This window comes from Ciconia boyciana, chromosome 7 (genome assembly GCF_034638445.1).
Source record: "Ciconia boyciana chromosome 7, ASM3463844v1, whole genome shotgun sequence".
Classification (NCBI taxonomy): Eukaryota; Metazoa; Chordata; class Aves; order Ciconiiformes; family Ciconiidae; genus Ciconia; species Ciconia boyciana.
In genome coordinates, this window is record NC_132940.1 from 58,951,269 (window position 1) to 58,970,308 (window position 19,040).

A 19,040-nucleotide genomic window follows, 5' to 3' on the forward strand; every position below is an offset into this window, starting at 1 on the left:
GAAGAATAACGGGCTCGTCCTACCGCAGGCGAGCTGGGCGTGACAGGCTGGCGCTGCGGCGCGGGCCCAGCAGACGGTGCCTCCGTCCCGTTTATCGTTGTAAACTCGTGAGCGCGGCTCTGCGTCCGCAGTCACGCTGCCCGCCACGCACAGAAGGGTGGGTTTGACCGAGTACAGTGCGCTCGTGTCCCTTTTCCCCCTTGGATCACCACTCACACCTGAAGTTTTCTTTAAAATTTGAGCTGCTGCTGGGATCGAGTCGCCGTACCTGAATCTAGTATTTTCCTAAAAGAGAGCGGCCTGCCAAGCGGCACCCTTACAAAATAGAAAGCAAAGAGAGAGAACATGTAAAATGTATGCCTCCTGGTGTGCCGGGTCTTCAGGGTCTGAAAGGAGAGTGCTGGCCTGGCTCAGCCTAGTGAGAGCCAGCAAGACACAACAAGTGAGGACGGGATTGAGGTGGTGACAGGAAGGAGGCAACAGGGATAACCTGGGTGACTAATCAGCCGGGCATCTTGGTTAATCACTCTGTTTTTGAAGGGATTTTTATCCTCTCAACAAGAGAGACAGCGTAAGCGAGTTTCGGAGCCAGGTGTGAATGTGGTGAGGGCGTTGGTGAATTCTCTTCCTTGAAACGCTGCCCCAAGCCCCAGGGCCCAGCACGGGGCTCGATTCGCAGCCGTGGGCAGGCTGAGCTGCTGCAGGTGACTCCGGCGATCGGTGGGAGCACCGGCCTCGGGGGTCGCTGCAAAACGTACCCAGCACACAGCAGCAGTGGTTCCCGTGAACGCGCATGGCTGTAAACTGCCCATTCGCTGCTTCTGCTACAAATCACCGGTACAGTTTGTGATTCTAACCTGTAGTGATGTATCTGATAAATGGGAATTTTTTTAAGGTCTCACAAAAATTAGCAGCAATGAGTGGGCCTAACTGATGGATTCCCAGGTGGGTTGGCTCATGGCTACCATAAAGTCTTTGTGATGGTTTCAGCTTGTAGGGAGTTCTCAGCACTTTCCTGTTCCAACAAAATGGGAGAAAATCAATAGAAACCCTATATGTTTTGAAACTGGGTGGCCCAACCATAAGGGTGAGGCCTGTGCTTCCGTCTTGGGTGGCTTGAGGGGAAATTAACTCACTCTGGCTATGAATAGCATGAATATGAAGATGTTTATATATACAAATTCAGGTTAATTGTAGTTTCTGCTGTCGAAAACAGAAGGTGCCAGAGCAAAGAAAGATGAAATAACCTCGTACAAAACCGCAACTCAGGATCTGACCGAGCAGTTAGGTATTTGGAGCCACTTCTCAACTGCATTTTAGCCCGTAATGCCAAAAAGCGTTGTTTTGACGAGCGCGGGTTTCCGTGAGACTATTTCAAAAGAAGCCGGATCCGAAGAGCCAGCAGCTAGCTGGGGCTGGAGGACAAAACGAGGGTGTCCAGCAGTGTGCCAGGGTCACGCGTAAGCTAAAAGCCCCGGCGCAAGCGGTGCAGGACTGTGACGCCGAGGGGCACCGCTGAGCTCCGGAGAGCTCCCTTCCAGGCGGGAACTGGCTCTCCGCCCGCCGAGGCACGGAGGAATAAGCCCACCCGGCAGCGCTGCGGGGCTGCGGCCCGGGGCCACCGCGGGCCCGGCCGCGCAGCCCATGCGCCGCCGCCGCCGCCGCCGCCGGCGCAGTCCCCGCCCCGCCCCGCCGCGCCGCGCCGCGCTGCGGTCACTTCCTGCAGCTGGTCCCGGCCGTGCCCGGCGGCCCCGGCCCTCCTGCGGCCTCGGGGACCGGCTGAAGTTGTGCGGGGGAAGCGGCGAGGGGCGCCGCGGGGGGTCGGGGCCGCCGCGGTAGGTGCCGCGTGGGTTGCGCGGGGCGCAGGGGTCTGGCGTGGGGCGGGGGGTGTGCGCGGTGGGGCACGGCCCTGGCCTGGGTGGGTGGGGGCACCGGGTCTTTAGCAGGGTCGGGGGCCGGCTTTCCCTATCGGTGCGGTTTACGGGGGGCGCGCAGTGTTTCTGCCGTGTTCAGGGGTGCTTAAGCTACTTCGGTGATGCGGATGGCTGCGTCTGCCTTTCTTCTACGCTGGTTTTATACCTGCATTTCCAAAACTGTGTGTTGGTGCTTTGAATTCTTGCTCAGGTTGCAGTTATTCCAAGATAGTAGGTAGCAGGGCTTTTTTTTTTTTCTTAGACTCCATCACCAAGACTGCAAGGCACACAACTTTGCAGAAATGTCTGCTAGGATGTCAGGATTTACACCGTGGTTTCTGGTACCCCGTTGATGTAAGAGATGATAAATGCCCTCTGTTTCTGGGTTGCTAAATATGTATCCTCATCAGCAGAGGGTTAATGGGCCCTGCGCCTTAAGGTCGAATTGTGTATGATGCATGACACAAGTGGACTTGAGAAGAAATGCTTCCTGTCTTGAAAAAAAACCCAAACCTACAACTTGTTCATCATTTGTACAGGTTTCTATCACTGTTACTAGTTGCCTCAACTGTGTTTAAGAACCACTTCTGGTGGGAACACGTGGCACATAGATCGTCTCACTCTGCTTTACACTTACGGCCAAGGAAGGTCACATTGTGTATGTGCCTTCCCCATCAATGGTGCTCAGGTTTAAGGCCATACCAGTTCCTTTCCCAGAATTGTGCTGTTGGCAGCTGGGGAGGTTGCTCCCTGTTATCTGTGCCACCAGCAGCACCCGGCTGCTACCAGGCTGTGGTACTCGAGGCACGGAGGCTGGGTCTCCTCCTTCAGTGCTGCCCTTGGGATGCCCCAACCTGAAAGCAATGAGGAGAGCTGTGTGGCTGTCTCCCTTGCATCCACCTGAGGACAACTGGCACGGAGTGGAAGTATATCCTAGCCCATACGGCGTGTAGGAGGAGACATGGCTGAGATCTGAGAGACGCTGCCTTGAGGCAGAATGTCTCCTCGGCTCACCCTGGAGAGCTGCAGGTCCTTACGCTGCCACAGGATGTACCGTTATGCGCACGAGCTCTTGATGATGGAGGGTCCTCATTCTTTTGCTGTTTTCTAGTGTAAAGATTTTGCAACTTTTCATGTGAAGGGAAGGGAGGAGTCAAAGATGTCCTGTTACTTTCTCCTGGACAGGGTATCTGTAGCAACCAGCAGTGGAGGGTTAAAGGGACATGTAAATATGATGAATTTGAGTGATTCTTTTTTTTCTTTTAAATAATATCTGTAAGAAAGAAATCAACATAATTTGAACAATTTCAATGATGAAAGATCACCATTAGAAGAAAATCAGAGTTGCATATGCCAAGTCAAGAAGTTCTAATTTTAAAATTGCCCATGCAGCCTTAATTTTGTCTGCAGACTACTGCTTACTTTAAGAAACAGTAAATGACCTTACAATTAAAGATTTTTGAAGACTATTACATTATACTTTTTCCCCTGTGGATGCAGATCCTGTGAGCACTGTGTTCTCTCTTGTATATGACAAATCCCATCCGTGACAGTTGCGTATGGAAGACTTGATGCAACAAACTCTCATGCAAAATTAAGCAGATGGATCCTGATTGCCATTTACTGTAGATCTCTTTATATGGCTCTATGAAGTATTTAGCTATAATTTACTCCCATTTTAAGGTAAGAGGCCCATTATGGTGGTGTAATAAAACTCTGAAATTGGATGGCATGCTTACCTGCTTGCATAGTTGATCTAAACTGCCTTGATAGGCCTGCGTTATGACATATTTAACCATCATGGTTAAATTTAACCATGTTTAACCAATTTAAGTCTATTTAACCAGCAAGGCCAACTTTTTCCATCCATAGCCCCACTGAAATTAATTAGACTGTCTACAGAGTACTACGTGAGCAAACTAAAGATAGCAAAATCTTCTTCTGTAGTTCTGTTTAACCAGGAACATGTACACTGAAAGTTGGAGAGAAGTTAGGTAACACTACAGAATTTACACTGCTGATAGATGATTTGCACCATGCCATTCCTGTGCAAAGAAGGAAAAGGATCCTTCTTTGTGGTGGATCCCATTTTATCTTGTTTAAGTTAGTTTTCATGATACCAGTTTTGATTTTGTTTTTATGGTGACATGATATTAGGTGTAGTTCTCCTGGAATTTCAGAGTCTTGATGGTGGAGGGCTATTTAAAAAATAAAAACTCCTCGCGGCTCTGTTACTGCAAGTCTTAAAAGCTTGTCCCCAAGGCAATGTGTGCTCTTGTTTTGGGTTTTTTTTTTTCTTTTATTTTTTTCCTTACCTTTTGTTACTAGTCATAAGTGAACTGCCTTCAATCTTGTATTATTTGGAGGTCTGTTTTTAGAGGTAAACATTTCAGAAATGCTTTTGTCACTTGAACGCTTTAGTCCCACTGATATTCTTTTTCTTTTTCTTTTTTTTTTTTAAGTTATTTTTTATTTTCCCTAATAGGATGTAGGCCTCTCTGGGGCCAGACTTTCATAGGTAATACAGTACCTAAAAATGCAGGCATCAACTGAGATTTTCCATAGCTTGAATGTAGCAAGGTATTTATCTCCTGCTAATTTTAGCAGATTGAAAATCCCAGAAGTTATCCCAGATAAATGCTATCTGCTTTTCCAGGTTCCTAAATGCTTTTGAAGTCAAATTCTATTTTCACAAGCGACTCAAGAACAAAGTTCCTAAGTGGTATTTTGTTTACCTTTCCCTAATTTTCTAGAAGTGTTATTTTAAAATGTTATGTGGCTCACTATTTGCTTAAACAAACGAACAAAGCCCATAGTGTAAACGTGGTTGCTACCAATGCAGCCCGAGCTGGAAGTGATCTGCAAAGGCCAAGATAATGCTTCTCTCGATCCCAGTGTAGCAGTGAACAGGATTTGTTATGATAAGAAGCTAATAAGACATTAACAAAAGTAGCTGTGCCTTGATTCATAATATCACTGCTCTACATTATTCTAGGAATGTTCATCCGGGCTTTAGATGTGATTTATAAACTTTAATTAAATAAGCCTCTCAGAACCCCTTGTTGGAAATGTAGCGTTAGTTCTAAGAACTTGAATTAACTGAGAAATAATTGAATAAAGGTTAATATGGGATAAGCTCTCCATTTTGCAGAAGAAGAAGTTATAGCTTTAAATGTTGCATCGGTTGTAGTTAGTAAAGGAAAAATGAGAAGTAGCTCAAGGTCATTCAACAAGACCATGGAAGAGAGCCCTTGGGAGCTGACTGTGTACAACAAGGTGTGCTCAAGTTGATTCCCGCTCTTCTGCTTTTGTTGACTTACTTGAGAAAAGTTAACTGTAGAATATCTTCTAGTTAACCTCAGGAAGGTCTTTGTGAGTATTTGAGAGGGCTGTGTGCGTATATATATGTATTTTATATCTACCTATATAAAATAAATCTTTGAAATATTTGGGTTCTTTTTAAGTCATCAATGGCAGTAATACATTGTAATATTTGTTTAGGTCTTGGAGTGTGAGCTTGTCCTTAGGCTGCCAAAAGAGGATGTGGCTAATGGTTCCCATTAACACAGCTGTATGTACTATGCATGTGGTATGTCACATCTTCTTGCTGTCATGGAGCAGTGGGGCATGCGTGCTGTCGGTCAGGTACTATGGGTGGTGAGGAATCTTCACCTGTCCAGGAGGGTGCCGGGGGGTACTAACAACTACATTTTGGACTTCAATCCACTTCTTATACATCTATCTTTTAATCTGGCCCTGGTTATCCAGGATGCTGCTGTTCCTGTGGGGCAAAGTGTTATAAACTGACTTTATTCTGCTTGGCATTGTGAAAAGGCATAAAGCAGAGACAGTGAAGTTACAGAAACTGTGCCCTGGCTTGTTGATGTTCCTGTTAGCGCTGCTTATTTCAGCATTTGCGTCTCTTTGGTCTAGATCTGAAGAAGACTCCTCATCTTTCAGAAGTAGCATGCCCACAGACTTCCTGGCCAATGATTCTTCTACAGCAAGCAGGACTTCTTCCTCATCCTGAGAAGCCTTCATCTCTTCCTATGTCAGTGGCTACAAGGCCAAGAGCCAGCTCACCACTGTCCCCACCAAAATCTCTGGGACTGGGGCCTTCCTTTCATCACACACAAGAAGAAGAGCTTGCAAAGGTGGTGGAGCAGGACCCTATGCTGGAGGAACTATGTAAGCCTCTGTGCTGTAAGCTTTGCAATGTCACTCTGAATTCAGCACAACAAGCCCAGGCTCATTACCAGGTAAGGAGAGTAGCAGGAGGCACAGCTTTCAGGGCTGCTGCATCTGCAGCTTGTGTAGACCTACCTGTGCCAGTGCGTGCACTGTGAGTAGCATTGCTGTGGTAGCACAGAGCTAAGTGTGGGCTAATGCACGAGGACTAACTTAGCTTCTCAAGTGGGTTTTGAGTGCTGTGTTGAGGTGGCTGCACACCAGCAGCAGCATTTGAGTTAGCTCATCTGGAGCTACCTCTGCACCATCTAATGGACTGAAACTGCTCTGTAGACATATCTTCACGCTGCTTGAATTTGCTGGTTGTCTAGACATGCTGCAGTGCTTTCATTTAAGGTGTCATCACTGTAGTGTTTTGCAAAAACTTTGCCCACAGGGACAGAGAAGTAGTACCAAGATGGCATGGGTGAAAAAGCAGACACTTGTGATTTTTCATTTGTTTTATGCAACCTATTTTTCACCTCTACACTCTTCCAATAAAATTGAACTTCTGATTCCACAGACGTGATTTTGTAAGGCCTGGACAGATGTTTTTTGCTGGATCCAGCTGTGCGATTAGGAAGGGGGGCTGCTGCCATGTGCTTATCACTGTCTCCTTTCTGAGGTTATGCACAACACTGCTCTGGTGGGGCCATTTATGCAAACACTGTCATTAGCTAGGTCAGCTCAAACCAAATTAGTTTTGTTCAAGCTGATCTGGTTGACTTGTCTGAAATAGATTAGGGACTATTTGCATATGCTTCTTTGCTGAGAGATCAAATATGTCTTAGTCTTACATTACCCCATTTTACTAGTACCCTCTCTGCCTAGTGCTATTGTTGTGTGAGATGTGGAGATAGTGACTTTCTCCAACAGTGAATCCAAAAGGGTGGTTGTCCATATTCTCAGGACACCAGACCCAGATCTCAGATTTGCTGTTAGCCCTGAAAAAGTGGTATCCTGCCAATGAAGGGGTAGGTTGAATTAGTGTTACACTTTTAACGTCTGATTTCTGCAGTATTTCTGCCATGAGAGGACAGAAGTACATTTATAGTACATAACTTGCATTTATGCATATGCCTTACTATAGATCCACAATGCATATACATACTCTAATGTAGCTCTGTCAGGTTTTCAGAATACTGAAAAGAACTATAGTATATGTTTTCCAAGAGAAAATAAAATACGAAGCAGGGTTTTTTACATTCAATCTCATGTTTTAACTCATGCTTGCAGTCTCATGAAGAAGTGTGTGTGTATGTGTGTGTGCAGGCTCATCAAAAAACTATGCAAAGCAGTGAATGTTTTATGCCTAAAATACAAAATACTGGTTTTAAGTGAAATGGAAACAGTTTGAGGAACTAATTGTAACCTTACTGATTTGAGAAAATCAGTTGAAAATGAGGCATTTTGGTGATGAGCATTTTGGAGAAAAGGGGGGATGCCAGCATCTCTCAAGTTCAGAGCTGTTATTTTCTAAGTGACAGCTCCTTTACCTGAGGTGCCATCTTCATGGCCACTTTCTCATTTCGGTCTCTGGATCCTTTTTCTTTCAGTGTAAGATACTATTATTAGGACAGTGATTAATCTGGGTTCTCTTTCCAGGGTAAAAACCACAGTAAGAAACTCCGAAATTACTATGCTGCCAATAGCTGTCCGGCACCTGCCAGAATGAGTAATTCGGTTGAGCCTGCCCCACCTCAGGTTGTCTCCCTTCCAGCTCAGGTAAGGCATGGGAAGGTGACTGAGATCATGCTGCTTACTTGTCACCTAACCCCCAGGAAGGATAACTAGATCGCACGCTTTGAGGATTACTGCAGGAGCTGGGAAAGAATTTTCATTGTGATGGCACAGGATGGTGGAAATGGCCTGTTGCGAGCTGTTTGCTTTCCTTTGAAGACAGAGATATTGACCTGCCCTTGCAGCAGAATATTGGACTTGAACTGTTCTATTTCTGCATGGCAAATACTTTGATTCCTAAGTAAGTCTGATGTGCTGCTGATTATGGTTGTTTAAGGGCAGGTATAAAACAGCATTGTTGGAGCTGGATTTGGATGCGAGGGTGTGGCATCCGCTCTGCACAATCATCCCTCCATTGTGTGAGGGAAGCCTACATGGAAAAAGTGCTTAGGTGCGCCTACACCCATTGCCCTGGGCTGTTGTCTAATTCCTCTTTTGTTGCGCCTTTTGCAGCGCTCATTCCTGTGTGTAGGGTGAATGGATGGTTCCCTCAGTGATCCAGATTAATTCTGTCTCAGGCACGTTAGAGGCAAAAGAGATTTTTGTTTTCTTCTAGAATTCATCACTTCTGATTGTCATGGGACTTTACAGCTAACCTGGCTCTTGCATGTGACTGTGCAGGGAACAGCAGCTGGGCTGCAGGGATCAAAGCTATGTCTGCCACTTCCAAAAGCATAAGCCTCTGTTGTCTGTACAAAAGCAAAGACCATTTGCCGTAAGCGGCAGACTGTTATACGTGCTGTCAGAGGGAGCTGCCAGAGGGAGACTCAGTCCCATGTAAAATGACTTTGCCGCTCATGGAACTGAATCGAGAGGGCATGGGGTCCAGTCCTAGGTAGTGGATGTAGGTGCTGTACCTGCTAGGGTATCTGATGCGTTTTTAAATGGAGAAAATGGTCCATGGCAAGAAAAAGACCCCTCTGGGGCTATGTGAGGATTCATGTTGTAACATTGAAGTAGAATTCTGTGCGTGTGTCTATAAGCTTGAACAGCATCAAAGGAAACCTGAAAGAAACCGGACTTGGCAAGTGCCGCAGTGACATGGCTGTATGAATCGCTGCTGCTGCGCTATTTACAAAGCGCTTTTCTCTGGATGATACACACTGAGGAGACATGGTTGCTGCCCCGATCAGTGTGTGGTCTGACTAGACCGGCAAGGTATCCTTCATATGGCAGGAGCTGTGCATGTGAGGCTGGGTCCTTCCTCTGAAGTCTTGATCCAGGTGCCCTCTTATCTGAAGGGTAAGAATCAGAGGTTTGGCAGCTCTGCTGTTGTTTTTTTATCTGTTAGTGTGGTCAGGGAGCTGTGTGGAGACAGCATACTGTGGAGAGATTAGGTACACTGTAAAGAGGAGAGAGGAGCACCTTTACCTTTCAGTGAGTCTTCCTCAGTGTGAAAGTTACTGTTCATCAGCTCCCAGCAGTCAGGAGTAGAGGAGTTAAATCACTGCTGTGGAGTAAACAGGTCTCTGTAGCTATTACTACAGAGGTACAGGGTGTTTGTTCAGATTGCTTTCCTCTCCATCTGAGGCCAGGGATTTGCCTAGATCTCAAGGAATTTGCAGATTCTCCTGGAGGCTGAGGCAGGGAAGATGAAGTTCGTGTAAGAAAAGTTTGGGGAGCGCTTGAGAGTGTCCTAATCCATATGCTCTAATTCCAGCTCTCTTGTTGCCTGATGATGATGATACTGCTCTCAGTCCCTGTGATTCAAATATTTCAATGATTTAACCTTCTTGTGTTTCACATGCTGTCTCTCCCTTTGCTGCTAGATGGGATCCAGTAAACCAGGTGGCCGAGTGATCTTGGCCACAGAGAATGATTACTGCAAGCTTTGTGATGCCTCGTTTAGTTCTCCGGCTGTGGCACAGGCTCACTACCAAGGGAAAAACCATGCCAAACGGCTGCGTCTTGCAGAAGCACAGAATAACTCATTCTCGTAGGTATTGTTCAACTTAATGCTCAGGCTGAAAGCATGTGGCAGTGTCTCTGGCAGTCTTGTTCTCAGAAAACTCTGAATTGCAGCTGTTCATATTTGTTTAATCTTCAGGGATGCATCAGAACTAGGCAAACGGAGGGCAAGGAAAGAAGGGAATGAATATAAAATGATGCAGAACAGAAGAAATATGTATACAGTTCAAAACAACACAGGTAACTGGGAGCTTGCGTCTGTTCTATAGTTGGAATAATAATAAATAATAAACAGACTCATTTTTCTTCTGTTTCTGAGGTCTGTTTTAGCAGAGACAGGTTGTGAAAGGAGCTGGTCCTAGCTCTGCTGATCCTTCATGTCTGCATGTTTTTTCCCAGCTGCTAAAGTTGCTTTGTTTTGTCAGCCTGCGTGTTAGTTCGGTTTCTCAGTTTGTAACTTAATTTACCATCTGTCTGTCTCTAAGGCTGCTCTAAGTGGTGACAATTTTCCTGCTTTATTTTCTTGGCAAGTGGCCAGGTGCTTTGACTCCTACTGTAGCACATCAACCTGTACTTGCACTCCCATGACCAGAATGCGAGAGCATGTTAGCCTGTCTCTAAGACCATCTGTTCCTAGAGTAGAGTCCTTCCTCAGGTGTTAGATACTAACTTTGCCTCTTTACTATGATTTAAAGTGTGTTTTATAGTGTCCAGCCCACCATCTGTTTCTCTTTTTCATTTTAAGTTGTATTATGAGCACATATTGGCTGAAACCCTGATTCCTGGTGAAGCTTGGTTTAATCGTGTCATTCTAACCACTGTCATGTGGAAAAGATAAATCTTTTGAAGTTCTATTAAGTATCATTTTGTGATAATTTTAAACTGAGGCAGGTTATTCTAATCCAAAGAGTGTTCTAATTCTGGAATTGGAGGGTTAAGGGGGAAAAAAAAAAAGACTTGACTCATCACTTAAATGATTAGACTCCTAATTTTCAAAGCCCTATTGATTCTTAATAAGACTGGGGCACTAAGCCCACTCTACTGCTTTAGGAAATACCAGCAAATACTGCTCCCCTATGTGCTACACCCCTGTAAATCTGGATCTCAGTGGAGAAGTCGTGTGGGAAAATAAGGTTCAGACTCTAATCAGTTAAAGAAGCTAATCTTTGGCTTCTTTTTAAACATTTGTTGGACTTAGAAGTTGTCACTGAGCTGCCTCAAGCTTTCCTTTCTTATAGATAAACCAGGCTTTTCTGTTGTTTCCTCAGGTCCCTACTTCAATCCCCGCTCACGCCAGAGGATTCCTCGGGATCTGGCCATGTGTGTCACCCCCAGTGGCCAGTTCTACTGTTCCATGTGCAACGCCGGGGCCAGTGAGGAGATGGAGTTCAGACAACACTTAGAAAGCAAACAGCATAAAAGCAAGGTGTCCGAACAGCGGTATAGGAATGAGATGGAGAACCTAGGCTATGTACAATGATGCGCCGCCCTTGGTAGTAGTTTGCAAATAGAGCAGCTTGTCTCTCGCCTGCTGTTTGCCACATGCCCTGCTTTGTGCTCCATTTGATAGGAGTATGCTCTCGAGCTATACATGTAACACCTGCGAACTTAATGGTATGGTTAGATTTTTTTTCTATCATAGTTGGCAGGATGACGCTGTGCAGGACATGAAGTGTTTTTGATGTTTGTTTGCTAATTATCTAAGGCTCTTTATTGTATTGAGTGGCAGGGAGGACTTTATGTCTTCTCCCTAGCCTTCTGCATGAATATGCAAAGCCCAAGAAGTGCTGGGAACTTCTGTGGTTCTACCACACAGGTGGACCATGTGCAAAGCCCACTCCCCTCTTTGCACACCACAGAGCAGTGCTCCAGAATACCCCCTTACAGCAGACTGAATCTCTGGGCAGCTTGTAAAGGAGGGGCAGGAATGGGGCCTGTGAGTGTGTGAATTAGGTGGTGTACTTGTCCACAAATTGCTGCTTTGGCCCCCATTACAGCCCAGAGTAAGTTCTTTCCGCATCCCCGTAGAAAGGTTGTGCGTACCTCTCCTCCTTGGAGGGTCATGCCTCTTACTGCTTCCTCTGTGATGCAGATTTCATTCTGAAGATCTGACATTGGATATCCGCTGATTAGCCACATCCAGAAATATTCTCTTCTACCAGTTAACAATGAAAAAAGATTCTCACTGTTGTTGGCTGGGCACTGTAATGCACCATGGCTGTAGCTCATCTCCCTGAAGAGAGTCTGTGGGGGTCTCAATGGCTTAATTAAGTGAATCGGAAAGCAAACCTGCTCAGATGAGATATGCTCTGCTCTGATTCTTCTTTAGACTGGGTGGGTTGAGAATAGGTTGGAAGGAGCTGTCAGCTGTAATTTCTTTACATACTGGTGTAGAAGAGAGCAAGTGTTGGTCACTGGCCTGCAGCTCTATTGCTCCAGGAGAGCAGGGCTGCCTGGACCTTGGGGAGCAGATACTGGTATGTCCCGCTTCCATGCCATTCCCTGGACAAAACCCAATGGGTTATAGAGAAGAGGTGAAATGCTCCTTTGGACTAGAGCTACCAATATTGGATGATTTTTTTCCTCTCTTTCTTTTCCCATCTCAGAACGGGTTTTAATTCCATTCCTTGATGTGAACTTCACTGTTTTAGGGACCATCAAAAATCCAAAGTTAGGTAGTATGTAAATGTCAGGGGTGATGATTGTTTGAGTAACAGCTTTTTGGCCACACAGAAGTATTCATGAAACTTGTTAAGCAACTTTGTAAGTGTAGACAAACCCGAAGGGTGTGTGTCTGTTTTGATTTTCCTTAGCAAAAGTAGAAAGAAGATAAAGAGCAGAAGTAGGGCTGACATTTATTTTTCTGCTCATTTGGGAAGATGTGAGGAGCTGTGATTGGAATCCAGTTCACAGTGTTTCTCAAACATTGGCTCCAGCGGCAAGTGCAGCATATAAGTAACCTCCGTTGGACCTGATTCACCACTGCGCTGCTACAGCTATACGCTGGTATAGCTTCATTGACTTCAGTGGCAGGTGCAGAGAGGGGGTAAAGGAAGCATCATGGCTTGTCCCTCACTCCTCTTTAGGCAGTAGGTTGAATTAGATGCAGCTCCACTGGTTTCAGTAGCATTTTACCAGGGATAAATTTTACCTAGTGCATAATGTTGAAGGTAGCTCCCACACCCACTTTTTTTGCCATTCTGATCCTGCCTCTTGCATTCCAGAAGGACTTTCAGCTTGCCTTAAAAAATTAAAAATGAGCAAACTAACAAAAAATCCAGATAGTTTTTATTCGTTTTTCTAGTCCACCTCAAAAAGGTTTGTTGCACTTGGCTGCTCCTCAGAAATCAAGTATTGTTATCTTTAGCTACCTGAGCATCAGGTAGCCATTCAACCTTAACACAGCCTTCCTAAATCCAGGGAAGGTGAGCTCTTGCACAGTAGTCGAAAGCAACCCCCTACATCATTCCATGCTAATCCTTGCCCTGCAGATACAGGAAGAGCAATGGACATCCTGTTGAATGGGATTCCCTCCCTTCCTCTGTGCAAAGCCCAATTAAATAGGGTTTGTGTACTGGAACACATTAGAAGGTAGGAGGACAGGTGCCCAGGTTGCAAAGCGCTAAGCAGTTTTGACAGCCTGTAAGTCTGTTTCTTCTGTGTTTTTCTGCCCCTGGCTCACCCCCTGTGTGGCCTTGAAGAACATTCCCCTTGCAAAAATCTCTCGTCAGCCTTTTCCCCTCAGCTTTTGCAGTCAAAGAAGGGCTCTGGTTTTCTCTTTGTGTTCTATCTTTTGTTTTGCTAGTCTGACACCACTGTGCAGGGACAGAAGGAGCTGGGTGAGCCTTACCACAGTGTGTTTCACCAGAGCAATCCCTGCATTATGGTCAAACATCCCTCTTGCTGTACATGAAAGCATGGCATTTCCCACAGGCTGCAAGAATAGTAGCAGAAAACCAACACTTTGTACAATATGAGCTGGAGGAGCTGTAGGTACTGGTGTTGTCTAGCTTATTGCTAGGGCCAAGAAAGCATTTTTGTCTGCTTTTGTGTGCCCCAAAAATCAACTGTTCACCACTTTGCTTTGGTTCCTGCTCCCAGCACAGCGATCTGCTCCTCATTCAGCGACTGTGACTGCTGGAGGTATCAAAACTCAGTTTGCTCCATGTGTGGTTACCTACTGGTAACAGCTGGTGCAAACGCGCCACAGCATGCCAGTGCACCAGTGCGTTCGGGGGGGTGTGCGAGGAAGGTGCAGGGGGCTGTTCCTGCAGGCTCCCCCTCTCTGCACGGGTCTGAGTTTGGTTTTGAGGAATGGTCCTGAACAGAGAGGCCTGTAGCTGCTTTGTTTAGTTCAAGGGAGTACAAGAAGTGAATCTTGAGAATTGCAAAGTGGTGGGTTCTATAGCAGGTATAAAGCAGACAGTGGGACTCGAGCGACAGAGTAGGACAGGTTTCCTACATGGGAGGAAAGATATTTCTTGCTGGGAGAAGCAGCTGAGACTCGCTTTGCCCCAGTGCTCTGTTGTGGCCCTTCCCGACAAGTGACCAAAGCTTGCCTCTCCCTCTTCATTGCTTAAGGGTTTGTGATCTTCCCACTCTCCCTCCAGCATAGAAAATTGTTGACTGCAAAGAGAAAACACCCCACCTCACTAATATCATTAGGGTTCAGGCCAATCCAAACTCATACTTTTCAGCATGAGAAACTGGGTGGATCCTGATTTATTTTTTTTTTTTGGTGAAAGCTATTCTCCAAATCAGTGTTCAAAACACATATTGAAAACATGTCCTGGCCCAACCCTGTTTGACACAGACAGGCTGGGGAAGAATACCGTACAGCTGTAGTACCATTTTCCAGACCCACTGAATCTTTTTCTCATGTTAAACGAAGTACCAAACCCAAAACCAGGACTTCTGTGAAGCTGTCACATTGGCCAGTAGGTTAATGACCTTTGCTGCTAGAAAAATATAAATCAATGTGTTCATATTTATTTTACTGTGCTAACCACTACTTGATTTGTTAATATTTAAGGCATTATTCTGTAGGTTGTTTTTGTTTAAATAGAAAACTCTACATCGCACTTTGCTTTTGGATCAGAACAGGTATTTATTATATTTGTAAAAATGTTTTCCCTCCCACATATGTATTGTTTTCTTTCCCTTGATAAAAAAAAAAACCAAACAACAAAACCCACCCCAAAAAACCAAAAAAACCCCAAATCCAACCAGTGGATCTTCTTTGTTTCTTTTCATGCCAAACAAAATGGGGATTTCCTTGCAACTTGCTCTTAAATGTTCATTTCTAATTTTTTTTTTTTTTTTTTTTTTAGCTCCAATGGTTCCTTTGGTAACTTTGGGTGATATTTTGAGAGACACATGAAGTTCATACTACATTTGAGCATTTCTTTTAAGGCAAGGAAGTAAACTATGTGGAATCTATGTATTTGTGAGGAGTATGAAAGTGATACTATTTTGTTTGTATTAAGCATTAGCTGTTATTTTGCATTCTGCACTAATGAGTAAATGTGTTATAATCTTGCCTAACATTGGTCCATTTTTGACTTTTGCTTTCTTCACGTGCATCAAAAGGAACCCTGAAAACTTCTGTGGAGTTGCTTAGGATGGTCATCAATGTAACAAAATGCAGATTTTTTTCTGTAAAGCTTCTTGTCTTTTTTTCCTTTTCTAGATGCCCATTATAGGGCATTAGAAGGGAAAGCTATTGCCATAAGCACGGATTCACATTTTAGCTTACTAATGCATGATGTCCTTTTACTATGTTACTTAAGTAATATTCTCACTGTAACCAATGGGAACCTTGCCCAAGTCAGGAGTAAATGAAATACCCTAGCTAAATATATTATGTTGGCTAGGGCCAGGCAAGGTACATTGCTAAAATTTGTCTTTTACTCCTATGTTTGGGTTACAACACTCTTAAGGTTTTGCTTTTTGAGGAATGTGTATCTGGTTCTGTAAGGATTTGGTCCTGCTCCAGCTAAAATAGTTTGAAGTACGTTGACTTTAGTTGAGTAGGAGCAAGCCTTGAAACCCTTCAGGAATTTCATACTGCTGATGTTTTCTCATATATGTATTTTTTGTTTTGTGTTTTGGGTTTTTTTTTTTTAAATTTTACAACCATATATACAAGGATGCTCTGGATGAGATGGACATCTGATTGTCTGATGTGTTGCTGATTGTGGAAAAACAAATGCCATGGTTGCCAAAGGATTAACAGAAAATGGAGAAGTATGGACCTGGTTTCTTTGAAGTTAGTGGTTAAGCTCCTATTGTTTTGAGCTGGGCTGGCTTCTTTGCCATCTGCATAAAGTTGGAAGTGAAAATAAAATCCACTTTCAAATAAATGTGGTCAAACAGTATTTTTGGGAATCTCTCGTTTAAAAAATGTATTACAGTTAAAATTTTATCTTTTCCCTGAAGTGTCTGCAGGTAAAGGCAGGACTGTGGATTTTTTAAAAGAAAATCAGTTTTTCAGTCTGTGTTTTTCAGGGGAAAAATTACTTGATTTAATTTCCTTCTGCATCTGTCCAGCAACATCATTTGCAAGTGCTTTGAACGTGTTTCATCTAGAGCCTTCTTGTCAGGTTGGGTTTGTACATTTATCCTTATTTTCTTTGTATTGTACTGACCCCCATGAGGGAATAGTTGATGAAAATGATTTTTTTTTCTTTTTCTTTTTTTCTTCTTCAGTATATAATAAATCATCTTGCTCTTATCATTGTACAGCCTTAGTGTTTGGTATTGCTGCTGCTCGTGATATGTCTGACTGAATTGATTTTAGCCTAGCATCGAGTGTGACTACGTGAGTAATATGTTTTAATACACTGCTAAAGGACTGTAGTCCAGTGTAGAATTTGTTAATCTGGAGGGGGGTCAGTGTACTTTTACTGAAAGCTAGCTGAATTCTCCCTCTGAGCTGTCTTGGCTTCAGGAGGGCTTGGGAGTGCTTAGCATCTGACAGGATGGAAACCAGAAGGTACGGGAAAGGCTTTGTTTCTGGCTGTGCTTTCCCCTCGAGTAGACCTCACAAGCTCTGCAACAGCCCCAGCCTGAACCACAGACTGACTTTCAAAAAGGTGGGGAGAAGCTGAGCCTGATACTTACATTTGAACATTTTTTGCCAGTGTGCTCTTTCCCTCTTTCATTACTTGAGGGCTCCAGAAGAGCATATACTTATGCAGCATAAATGACTTTCCAAACAGGAAGGACATTCTGAACTGGAGCCTTGAAGCAGAGAAAATCTGGGGTTTGCTGGGTTCAACTTGGGTAAGAGAAAAGCGTTGCCCTTCGTTGGTGCTGCAGCCATGCTGTTAGTGCAGTGAGCTGTTGACCTCGAGGGCAGTATCCTGGTGACACATGTAAGACATTCAGGGTGTGTGACTGCTGTTGAGGCACAGCTCTGAGTGTATAAGCAACTGTGTCCAGGGATGTGTCCCTGCACTGCCCTGTCCTCTGTTATTCAAGGCATTGGACCATTACAGAGAATAGTGACACCATGGTGGAATTATCCTGATTCACCATTTTGTTGGGCTGAGAGCTGCCTCAGTGCTTAGGTGACTTCTGTGCTAACAATGAAATGCAGGAGGCTTTATGTGTTCTCATTTATAGTAAATAGAGTCATAAAAACTTCTAAGTGCAGCTTAATGTTAAATCTCACCCCAGCCCTTCATTGTCTTACGCCCATGCAGACTGGTTACTTTCAGTCATCCTAGGAACCAGAGAGGAGCAAATCTCTACAGAGCAGCGTGTACCCGTTGCTGGATGTTAAAGCACTGCCTTTTTAATACTTACATGTGGTAATTGTATTCTGTATCAATTCTATAGCAATTTGGTACAGCCAAACCATAGTGACATGCAGAGATACCTGGGCAACCTAATTCAGAGTCACAGACATTTGTTAAATTAGGCAGCAAATGAAATAATACAAAAATGGATGAAAATCTAAGACTAATGGTATGATTTGAAAGCATAAATAGCCCTCCTTCCACTTCTCTAATTACCCTGGTGTCTAAGGATCTCATTTAGTTGTCTTGCAACATTTTACAGCTGAGGAAGTAAAGTTTGGCAAAAATGTGATTCGCCCAGAAGGTCTGTGGCTGAAAAGGAAGATTGAACCCAAGGCCTTTGAATACCAGGCTGCTGATCCTGCTACATCTCTGTTCAGCTTCTCAGTTCACAGACTGAGGAAAATTACTGGATTTTAAAAACAATTTGATTAATAATAGTTTGATTTTTGTTGTTTATATAATGGCTTTACAGTGCATTAGGAAACGGACTTTAGCGTATGGTTTAAAAATAATTAAACTTGGCAGAGAGAGCTCTCAATATTGCTTCTGCCATTAAATCTTAGTGGAGAGGTGGAAAAACAACAGCTTTTAGGAGAATTGTAGAGGGTACATGTTTGCAAAGTGCAGGTTCTGGAGGCTCTTCCATATTCATTCATGTCCACTTCATATAAATTCTCTCTATTCCTACTTCTAGTTCTCCTAAAGCATTTGAATTGAATGCTGCTTGTCTGTTTTGGAATAGTAATGAGCTGCTGTAACAGATAATACCTAGAATTCATTGGCCTAATCCTTCAGTGAGTGACACGCTTGCAATTGGCCTTATTCCACTGGGCTTGCTTCACCTCTACCTGCGTGAAACAAGAGCAGATCTATTTAAAGTCAGTGGAATTACACAAGTGTAAAGAGAGATAGGAAGATTATCCACAGTATATTATCTGAGACTAGAGAGCGCCTTTGGCAGCTGTTTGCTGTACACATAAAGATGTTCAAAAAGTATTAATCTAAGGCTTGTTCCTCAATATCAAGGTACAAAGAGGTACGGTGAATGAAAGAACAAGGTGTAGGGTTGTAAGAAGAAATGAACACGGTTGCATGATAAACGAAATATGCTGCATTCGATGTGTCTGTGGAATTTTATGCAGGAATGCAGTATTTACCTGAAGAAGCCAGACTATGTACTTGGCTAAATGCAATGAGACCAATAGTGTGAAAACCACTACATTAGCCTGTGTATTACCCTGGATTTTAAAAGATGAAATGTGGGTGTGAAAAAACCTGTGAAAAGTCAAATGGCAAAATCCCTGCACACCAGAAGAGATGATGACGTAAGGGTTACACCTGATGCTTCGGGGAGGCTATAAAGAATACTTCAGACTTAAGGGACTTGTAAAAACAACAGCATGATGCAAAAAATCTTTGATTGCAGCTGACTAGAGAGTTTGGGAGC

General features: G+C 44.1%; 1 protein-coding gene across 7 annotated transcripts; it reads left to right on the forward strand.

The window, feature by feature from the left end:
- Positions 1–1,696: 1,696 nt before the first annotated feature.
- Positions 1,697–16,529, forward strand: ZMAT3 (zinc finger matrin-type 3). Of its 7 annotated transcripts, XR_012043382.1 has the most exons (9): positions 1,710–1,835; positions 5,415–5,502; positions 5,847–6,172; positions 7,746–7,865; positions 9,650–9,816; positions 9,928–10,028; positions 11,057–11,214; positions 15,119–15,200; positions 15,937–16,529. XR_012043382.1 is itself a non-coding variant. In XM_072867428.1 (8 exons), exons 2-8 carry the CDS (start codon positions 5,487–5,489, stop codon positions 15,137–15,139), a joined length of 909 nt encoding a protein of 302 aa, XP_072723529.1. In that variant the 5' UTR covers positions 1,710–1,835; positions 5,415–5,486; the 3' UTR covers positions 15,140–16,529. The 7 variants fall into 7 exon arrangements, 6 of the variants coding, with proteins under 6 accessions (XP_072723530.1, XP_072723533.1, XP_072723529.1 ...); XM_072867428.1 differs by having other exon boundaries at positions 15,119–16,529; XM_072867427.1 differs by adding an exon at positions 3,414–3,596 and having other exon boundaries at positions 1,713–1,835; positions 11,057–16,529.
- The last annotated feature ends 2,511 nt before the right edge of the window (positions 16,530–19,040 follow it).